This window comes from Nematolebias whitei, chromosome 3, assembly GCF_014905685.2.
Source record: "Nematolebias whitei isolate Nwh7 chromosome 3, NemWhi1, whole genome shotgun sequence".
Taxonomy (NCBI): Eukaryota; Metazoa; Chordata; class Actinopteri; order Cyprinodontiformes; family Rivulidae; genus Nematolebias; species Nematolebias whitei.
This window is the reverse complement of record NC_056500.1, coordinates 8438888-8449650: the sequence shown is the minus strand read 5'-3', so window position 1 is coordinate 8449650 and position 10763 is coordinate 8438888. Positions and strand designations below refer to the sequence as shown.

At 38.1% G+C, this 10763-nt stretch overlaps 1 protein-coding gene across 1 annotated transcript; it reads left to right on the top strand.

The window, feature by feature from the left end:
- Positions 1-943: 943 nt before the first annotated feature.
- On the top strand, positions 944-9631 carry ankmy1 (ankyrin repeat and MYND domain containing 1). Its single transcript, XM_037697820.1, has 18 exons — positions 944-1121; positions 1459-1605; positions 1686-1886; positions 2171-2215; positions 2301-2539; positions 2624-2840; positions 3032-3175; positions 3441-3580; positions 3753-3924; positions 4190-4330; positions 4435-4542; positions 5126-5233; positions 5320-5442; positions 6216-6319; positions 6458-6630; positions 6733-6805; positions 6897-7051; positions 9432-9631. The coding sequence occupies exons 1-18, from the start codon at positions 990-992 to the stop codon at positions 9629-9631; spliced, it is 2622 nt and encodes an 873-aa protein (XP_037553748.1). The 5' UTR covers positions 944-989.
- The last annotated feature ends 1132 nt before the right edge of the window (positions 9632-10763 follow it).

Sequence of the window (10763 nt, the reverse complement as noted above, 5' to 3'; positions counted from 1 at the left end):
AATTAAGTCAATCCTCGTCTTTTCTTATTATTTAATTAGTCCTTCATGCCTATTCAAGCATTTATCATTTTCTTCTGCTCATCCATGTTTTTATTAAATTTTATTGTATTGTTTTATTTGGTTCAATTTTATTGTTAGAGCTGATAAAAAGGCAACAATAGTGTCAGTTAAGGAAAGGGTCAGCTAACACATGAACAAAACTCATGGTTCTGCCTCACTGATCCTATACAGAAACACTTATAATTAACTAACCAGATAACCATCCATGTCGTATGATAGTATCCAACTTTTATTTCTTACACCTGTCCAAACTACAATGACCCCCTATCTTTATCACTATTGAAACTGAAAAGGGATGCATCTGTGTTAGTTTTTGGGGTTATCAGCTGAAATGTTTCCAATTTAAATAATTAAAAAAGGTGTTTAAGCAATCAAGCTCCATATTTCAGAACCCATACCTTTGTGTGTGTGCGGGGTGGGAATGTGCAAAACCAAGATCTTGAATCAAACTGAAAAGTCAAAAAGGTATAAAGGTTGAATGAAAAAATGTTTTTAATTCAACAGTAGGCTACTAACAAAATTTAGTTTAAGTTGTTATAAAACTGACTAAACTAGTTTATTTTGAACTTTAAGATTACACTGCACGATAAATTAACTGTGCCAAATAAATAAATACACAATTTATATAGAAAAAAATCAGCTGATTTGAACTTTTTACTATGCGCATGCGTAAACAGTCACCAAGGGTTGTCATGGTTACTCGCTCACAGCTAAGTTATAACTGAAATCTAATTTATGCTAGTTGTTTGTTTGCCCTAGTAACTATAGCCGTGTTCGCTTCATTGTAGCCTAAACTAAATAAAAATACTTCTTGTTTCATTCCTATGGGTCAAGTGAAATTCATTCAGGGCAAATACGAAACATCGAGAAATTCAAAAGGTGTGGCGGAGCGAGAAGGTACTGACCCGGGAACGAGCGGCGGTAACAGGATGGCGCAGCTCGGCGACAAAAGAGCAGATGGCTTCGGTGTTCAGGAGCTGTCCGACGGGTCCAGATATGAGGGAGATTTTTTAGACGGCCTCAAACACGGAAAAGGAAGATACACCTGGAAACATGGAGCGGTAAGATGAAAAGATGAGCGCGCGCTTATGTGTGTGCCATTTTAAAATAGACAGTCAGTGAAATTAGACAAGTAAATGACCTTAAAAAAGAAGAAGTCAAAAGTACTTTTTAGTGAAGCCATGCTCTGCACTCAAAAAAAAAAACCCTACCTGCAAAATAACCTCAAAACTTTAGACATAAATGTCAAATAAGGAACTAAATCAGCTAATGATGTGATCGCCTGCAACATTTTAAAGATGCTTATCTAATTTGACTTGTTTTTTTTCTGATGACCCAGCAGAATTCATCCTAAATATTACACAAAATAACAGTTTTTAACCTAATTTCTTTGTTTAGTACTATGAGGGTTTTTTCTACAAAGACTTCAAGCATGGGGATGCACTTTACAGCTGGCCCTCAGGCCACAAGTTCACTGGCAAGTTCTACCTTAACAGAAGAGAAGGATATGGTCACCTGAGCTTACCAAATGGAGCCAGCTTTCAGGTAAAATTGATGCAATGGGAACAGCATTTGCAGTAGTTTTTGTGCATAGTAAATAACAGTTTATAACTTTGCATCCTCAGGGTTTATACCACATGGACGAGATATTTGGCCCTGGTGTGCTTACTTATTCAGATGGACGACAGGATGTGGGTTTGTGGCTTGGGAAACGCTTACTAAAGCTCTGTACCTCTGTAGAAGAAAGCTTTAGCCTCAAAAGCTTTCCTGAATATGCTGACTTTATGAAGTCTTCTGTTGACACAGGTTCATGGACTCAGGTACTTGTTCATTTTATCACATGCTGGCAAATAGCCTCAAGCGTTGTCATTTTTGCTCATAAAATGTATTATTCTATTCAGTTTAATACATTTTTAGAGCAAATTCACAACTCATCTCAAGGAACTTCACAGAAAAGTTGATGTCATATTCTATTTTATTACAATACAGTCCATACAGTTTATATAAAATACCACTTGTAAATTAGGATTTTTAATTTTAAGTCTGTGTCCAAGTTTGTATTTATCTGCCCATGCACAATATATTTATTTAGGTATCTTTTTGGTTCCAGTCTGCCCCAAACAGTTTAGAAACAAAAGCCAGTACAGATGTTCAGGTAAAATGTGTAAATTGCTTTTATAAATCAATGTATTACCAGCGTTTGCCTAACAGCAGATCAGTTTACTCCCCACCTCCTTCAGGTGTCTACAGATGAGGATCTGCTGATTGATGAAAGTTTTATCCTTCCACCCGGCATTGAGAAGTACTGCACAAATGCCGACTACTTACCGCTCCCTCCTGGCCGGAGATTAGAGTTGGATAAACTCTTTTATGGAGAGCTGTGGGAGCCAGAAGCTCATCCATATCAAGGTTACAAAAGGGATCCATTTTCTACTCTCCCTTTACAGGCTCGAATGCCAGCTGTCATACACAAACACAGGTAATATGTAAAATAAAGATACAATTTGGTGCCAAGGAATGTATTGAGAGAAAAATATCTACATGCTTTCTTTGTGTTTTTCAGACGGCTAGCTGAAAATGTTGGGTGGAACATTGCTGCTGTTCTTTCTATGAATAGAGAGAGCTTTGGTCCAAAAGGGCCTTTAGAGGCCAGTTCAGAACTGTTGATCCAGCACAGCTTCAGAGGGGAATTCCAAACTCTGGCAAAGATGCTCCGGGAGGGTTTTGTCCATCCTGATGTTGCAGATTCACAAGGACACACTGCACTGATCGCTGCAACCGTAACGTTAACGTTCATCTCTTGATTCACTTTCAGTAGCCTGATCTTCAAAATGTCTTTAGAGCATGAACTGAAGTGGCACATTACAGCAACAGATTGCAAAATAAAAGTTTTAGTTTATAGTCTTTATAAGTGGAGTTTCATGTAGTTTATTTAACTGTGTTATATTGGTTTTGTTTTCTCATCGGTCAGGTAAACTGCCATAATAATGTGATCCATCAGTTGCTGGATATGGGTGCTGATATTGACAAGTTAAACAGTGAAGGCATGTCTGCCTTGGCTGTGTGCCACGTTCTCTACTACCCTTTCCATTCCCTGTACACAACATGGACCGAAGCACCGACCACATCTCCAGTGAGAAAGACCTTCGTTTAGATTGCTGTTATTGTTTGTCAGTCAGCTACTGTGGTAAAGCTTGAAGTATATCAAAATGTATCAGGTTGGAATGTCATGTAATTATCTATAACCATTAATGGTTATCCATAAAAATTAATCTGAGTGTTTCAATTGAGTAGAAGAAATGTTGGTGAATTTTATAAAATTAGCTGATTTGCTAATGTTTTCTCAACATCTTGTTTTTATTACTGAAATGTGTTGCCAGGTTGTGTCTTCATCTTCAAGTGAGAGCAGTCTCCCTATTAGCCAAAATGACCTCACATCAATTACACCTGTACTTAATGACAGACCTCAAACCGCTGACACAAATGTGAAGATCCAAACTGACATCCACCCCTCAGAACAGTAAGAATGCAAAACAGGCACTTTCATATTGGAGATGACACACAGGGAGCTGTCACAAAAAGGACACTGCAAAATGGCAGCTATAAAAATCAGTTATGTTTCTTTCCTTGTTCTTTGATGTTAAATTTCCGTTGTGCATATGTTGATGTCGATGTGTCGTTTGTTTTACCAGGCAGCAAGTGTATTTGAACACTTTGAACCTGTTACTGAAACGTGGCGCTGACCCTAATCTGGCCAGGGTCCCTTTGCCTGTTCTTTTTGTTGCCATTATGGCGAGGGACACTGAAGCTGTCAGAAGACTGCTGCAGTCTGGAGCTCGCACTGACATTCCTCTTCCACCAGAAGTATACTTTTAAGTCCTTACATTTTTTTTATTAATTTTTTGCTTGCAATTGTAAGAAGATAATTTATGCCATTGAGAAGTGAAAATCCCAAACTCAAACAATAATTAGTCTTGAACAGCATTTGATTTTTTTTTCATCTAGTTATCTGGGTCAGTGTTTTCATTTAAATAATAAATATGAAGTAAATAGCAGCTTTACTCTTTAGCATATTTTGTCAAATGATAAGTCATAAAAAAATCACTTTAATATTACATCATTTTTGCAGAAGAAAGGCTTGTACCCTCTGCATGTGGCTGCAATGTTGCCAGGTCCAGAAGGTGCCATCATTACAGAGCTTCTTCTGATTGCTGGCTTTGACCCAGATGTGCAGGCATGTGACCACAATGAGATCTATGAACCAGACAGGGTATGTGTATTTGCACGTTACAGCACATTTATTAGACTTTTTATTTGTTAATGTACTGGCTTAAGTGGCACTTGTAAAAGAAAGGTAGTCATGATCTTTTACAGATATCCTTGTCTGCCGAGGAACCACCAAGTGTCATTAAGAACCCAAACCTTAAAGAGGGGGGTCGAACCGCCCTGCACATAGCCTGTCAGAGAGACACTGATTACATGGTCAGTAAGTATTATTCACACAACCGCCGTGAAATACATTAAAACACATTAAATCGTTAGCACTCATTTTATTAAATGAGTAATAATACATTTGATACATAAAAATGAATAAAGCTCAACCATTTTAAATAATAAATGAGAATTTAGAAGATTTTTGTCTACTTTTATTTAGTGAACCTTCATTTTTAAACCTTGAGTTTAGCATGTGTCCCCATTTTGGTGTCGTTAAAACAAATTGCGATTGTATTTGGACATGAGATTTGAGCTGGAAAATAACTGTTGAAACTTGCTTAGCCTTTTGGCTGTAGAATGAACAAACACTGACATAAGATGTGAACTGGGAACAACAGCTCCATCCTTGTACTGTATTTCTGTGTTGTTCATTTTGTACACTAGATGGCAGTCGCTTGTAGTGGAATGACATTTATACAAAAAACAAACAAAAAAAACATGTTTTCCTTGTGTTTGTTTGTTTTTGTGAAGAATGAGCTCCGCATAACTGTGTGATTGTTGGTGTTAAATGCATGCAAGACCAAATTCCTTTCAGTCATGAATGGACTAACCAAAGCCAGCCTTTTCCTAGAACGCCAGTAAGGTGGTGGCTGTCCTGCTGTCTCACAGAGCCAGCACAGACCTACTCTGGAGTGGACATTCTCCCCTCTCTTTGGCCATAGCAAGTGGCAATGACCTGGTAGAACCTTTTCCCACACTCACACAAATGTATTACATGTGTACACTTAACCTCTTATTTCAAACCTGCGTCTTTTCTTTGCTCAGGCAGTAGAGGAGCTTTTGAACAAAGGTGCAGATCCTAACATCCCTCTGGGTTCTAGAGTAGGCAGCGCTCTCTGTGCATTTGCCAACATTAATTATACCTTGGGCGGCAACAAAACTAAACTGGTACACACAAACTTACACGTTCACCTAAAAATATATGTAGATTTACATGTGTCTCATAATTATTCATAATTTGAGTATAATTGTACAGTTTAATGGCATTTTTCTAAACTTTTAAACATGTTTTATAAAATTATTCACAGTATGTAATGAAGTACTTTTGGTACATTATTTATTAGGCTTTTACAAAACTTGTGAATGCATTTTTTTTTTACATACAGATCAAATTATCTATAATGAAAATGTTTACAAATGAAAATAAATTTAAAGTCTGCCTGCAACAGTTGTCAGCTCACAAAAATAATCATGTATTACAGTTCTCAACATTACTTACACTTTTACCCCACTAAAATTTTGTTAACATTTTAAAATAGTTCTGAAGATTTTGACACTTTTTAAATAATTTAATGAAAAGGTTTTTATACAAATGCTTTTCTGTTATTGCCCAACTTTGTACCTAGAAGCAGATGACAGTTGTTTGCATGCTGTTCATTATTTGGCAAGATTTTAATAGTTTGGTAACTCAGTCCTAATTGTTTTACCCAAAAGCAGTTGTTAAGAAGAGGCCTAATCATAAAAGGGTGCACAGCTGGTCATATGACAGTGCCTGTTCATTCAACCGGACACACCAGACCAACTTGTTTTCCTTAATGGTGTATATAATTATATATACCCGTGTGTATGTATATATATATATATATATATATATATATTAATTTTTATGTTGATTAATTCAAAATACTGTTTTCTAATGTTGATTTTTATTTTATATATAGTTGGACCTGTTAGTTAAGACTGGTGCTGACATCTTGATGCCAGTTGCTGTGGGTGGTGTTGTGGGAACTGCAGTAGATTATGCACACTACTCATTCAACCAGGTAACTCATTAGTTGGAAACACAGCTTGAATAGCAGGAATGACAGAGAATTCTGCAGTTTGTTCCATACTACTCCAATTTCGTCCTACAGTTGTTTGTTTAGAGTACTTCCATCTGATCAGGTATAATGCACTGTGTTACACTTCAGGACTTGCATATCGCCCACACTTTGTTCCATAATCTGAACACTGTGGAGAGGAAAATACTCAAAACACGGCACCAACTTCTCCAAATGATGAGTGATCTGCTGAGACAAACTACAAGCCAGAGGAGGACAAATAATTTAAAGAGATTGCAGCAGCTCACATTGAATCGTCAGTGCCACATATTGCTTTTTTTTGTCAACCTATGATTTACATTGTATGTGTGCACTCACTGCATATAAGTACCATTAACACAGATCTTTGCATATACAGGTGCAGAAGCTATTCCCTCAATTGGACCAGAACACAGCTGTGAAGGATTATCAGAGACAACAGAAAGCTACAGGTAAACAGATAGATTTATGTCAGTGGACTTTATTGTCTCCAGTTTTGTAAATTGCCAGTTCACATCTGTGTCTGTGTAAATCTTTTCTTAGGGAACCGGTGTTGAAATTCTGCTATCACTGTGGTCGTTCTACATTTGTGAAATGGATTGTGTGTGATCATTGCTACAAGGTCTTCTACTGCTCCGTCACCTGCAAAAACAAAGGATGGGAGGAAAGGCACATGAAGGAGTGTAAACAGGTTTCAGGTGGGATTCAGGACCTTTACAGCCTACAACTACAGCCTGGAAAACCTAAATAAGTCCAATCTTAGTAATTTAGGCCAGAAATATCCCCACAATACATGTTTAAAGAAATACTGTAATACTGTTTTCAAATCTGTCAGTCAATCATATAAATATTCATCCATCCATTATCTTTACCCACTTCTTCCTTTAATGGTTGTGGTGCTTACTGTTGCCCATATCCAGCAGTCACTGTGCGAGTGGCGGGGTACATCCTGGACAGGTCTCCAGTCCATCACTGGGACACATGGAGACAGATGAGACAACCATTCACTCTCTCACTCACACCTTGGGACAATTTAGAGTTACCAATCAGCCTAACATGCATGTTATTGGTCTGTGGGAGAGTACACTGAGAAAACCCATGCTTGCACAGAAAGAACATGTAAACTCCACCCAGAAAGATGGGTGGAGTCTTATTTTATTTTATATATAGTTGGACATGTTAAAGTCACAGCTGCTAACTTGGTCATCTGACAATGCCTGTTCATTCAACCGGCCACACCAGGCCAACTTGTTTTCCTTAATGGTGTGTAAAATTATATATATATATATATATACATACACACAAACCGGATTCCAAAAAAGTTGGGACACTAAACAAATTGTGAATAAAAACTGAATGCAATGATGTGGAGATGGCAAATGTCAATATTTTATTCGTAATATAACATAGATGACAGATCAAAAGTTTAATCTGAGTAAATGTAACATTTTGAAGGAAACATGTTGATTCAAAATTTCACAGTGCCAACAAATCCCAAATAAGTTGGGACAAGTAGCAATAAGTGGCTGGAAAAAGGAAATTGTGCATATAATGAACAGCTGGAAGACCAATTAACACTAATTAGGTCAATTGACAACATGATTGGGTATAAAAAGAGCTTCTCAGAGTGTCAGTATCTCTCAGAAACCAAGATGGTAAGAGGATCACCAATTCCCCCATTGTTGCACAGAAAGATAGTGCAGCAATACCAGAATGGTATTACCCCACGTAAAATAGCAAAGACTTTTAAGTTATCATCATCGACCGTGCATAACATCATCAAAAGATTCAGAGAATCTGGAACAATCGCTGTGCGTAAGGATCAAGGCCATAAAACTCTACTGGATGCTCGTGATCTCCAGGCCCTTAAATGTCACTGCACCTCAAACAGGAATGCCACTATCAAGGAAATAACAGAATGGGCTCAGGAATACTTCCAGAAAGCATTGTCAGTGAACACAATCCACCGTGCCATCTGCCGTTGCCAGCTGAAACTCTACAGTGCAAAGAGGAAGCCATTTCTAAGCAAGCTCCACAAGCTCAGACATTTGCACTGGGCCAGGGGTCATTTAAAATGGAGTGTGGCAAAATGGAAGACTGTTCTGTGGTCAGATGAGTCACGATTTTGAAGTTCTTTATGGAACAGTGGGACGCCATGTCATCCAGACCAGAGAGGACAAGGATAGCCCAAGTTGTTATCAACGCTCCGTTCAGAAGCCTGCATCACTGATGGTATGGGGTTGCATGAGCGCTTGTGGCATGGGCAGCTTGCATGTCTGGAAAGGCACCATTAATGCAGAGAACTATGATCAGGTTCTAGAACAACATATGCTCCCATCTAGATGTCATCTCTTTCAGGGAAGACCCTGCATTTTTCAACATGATAATGCCAGACCACATTCTGCAGCAATCACAACATCATGGCTACGTAGGAGAAGGATCCAGGTACTGAAATGGCCAGCCTGCAGTCCAGATCTTTCACCTATAGAGAACATTTGGTGCATCATAAAGAGGAAGGTGCGACAAAGAAGGCCCAAGCCGATTGAACAGTTAGGGGCCTGTATTAGACATGAATGGGAGAGCATTCCTATTTCTAAACTTGAGAAACTGGTCTCCTCTGTCCCCAGACGTCTGTTGAGTGTTGTAAGAAGAAGGGGGGATGCCACACAGTGGTAAACATGGACTTGTCCCAACTTTTTTGGGATTTGTTGACGCCATGAAATTTGTAAACAACAGATTTTTCCCTTAAAATGATACATTCTCTCAGTTTAAACTTTTGATCTGTGATCCGTGTTCTATTCTGAATAAAATATTAGATGTTGGCACCTCCACATCATTGCAATCAGTTTTTATTCACAATTTGTTTAGTGTCCCAACTTTTTTGGAATCCGGTTTGTGTATATATATATATATATATATATATATATATATACATTTATATATATATAGCCTCATATATATATATACATATGTGTATATGTATATACATTAAGATAATCCGCAAAAGATGACATTTTTTATATATTTTAGATGAACAATGTGTGTGAATGCTTTATCTGTTTGCTTTTCTCTATATAGCATGTGCTCGTGGCGTCAAGAAGAGTCTTGTGTTTGAATCCCAAAGTGCTCCCAGTCCCTCAACTATCAAAGAATCCAAGTTTGTCCCCCTGCCACCGACTGTCACAAAGAAAACCTCAACGGCACTCAAGCCAGTGAGTAAGGCGGAGGAGGTCTTGGAAATTCCAGTCAACTTGAAAGAAAACTACAGTTTCAACTGATGAATTTTTGAACTTAGCATGCAAATAACTTGTTTTACTCATCTAAAGTGAACTGATGTATCTCTGATCTTCACAAAACAAGTGCACTTATCACTAATCACCTTTGAGCTACTGTATGTTTGTGCCAATCTTTCTTGTTTGTGGGATTTCTGTTTTGAATAGTCATTGATCTTTGATTATTGGAACATTCTGTTAAATCTGGTGGTCTTTTTGAACAATAAAAAAATGCATTAAGTGAAATCACATTTTGATTGCATTAAAACAACCAGACCTGGCTTCTTTAACAAACGGTTAAGATCATTCCGAAGACAATTAAGTAAAAGTTGTAAAAACTTGAGAACTTGAGTAACAGCAGCAAGCCCAGGATCCACTGGCAGCTACCAGGCCCATGTTCCACCAGACCTGGCCACCACCAGGCCCAGGTTCTACCAGGCCCAGGCTGCCTGGTAACGTGACTGGTAGTAGTTTCTCATTTAAACTGTCTATTTGGAAAAATGCTACGTAAAAAGTGTGATGATGACCTTGTTTCTTTCTCAACTGTGTGTGTGACTTCTCGGAGCAACAAAAATCCTTTTATAATGACCTAATTAAACAAACCAAAAAAAAAACAACTTCAAGAGTTTTGTGCAAATTATCCATGATTCCCAAAATAAATTCTGTGATGACTTGAATAGAGAAGTACAGGACCTCAAAAGGAGCCTAGAATACTTTCAAAAATACGTCGATGAGTTGAAAACCACTAGAGTCCTTGACAACTGGTACTATCAAACATCTTCCATCTAATGCAGAGGCTGAAAGCTGAGAACAACCAATGGATGGCCAAAGCTGACTCTCTGAAAACTAGTCCAGGAGGAACAACATTGTAGTTGATTGTATCCCAGAATCACCAAATGAAAAATGATTTGACTCAGAAAAAAATTAGAGAAATTCTAAATTTCTACAGAGCCAAGATGGTGTAGAAATAGGACAGCCGACTTGGGACCAGAAAGTTGCAGGCTCTGCTCCCCACCATGTATACCCACATGTCGTTTAGTCCTTGAGCAAGACACCCAATCCCCTTACACAGCTGCCCACTGCGCCACATGGCTGTATCTCATGTGTGATGGGTTAAGATAACTAATTTCATTATTGT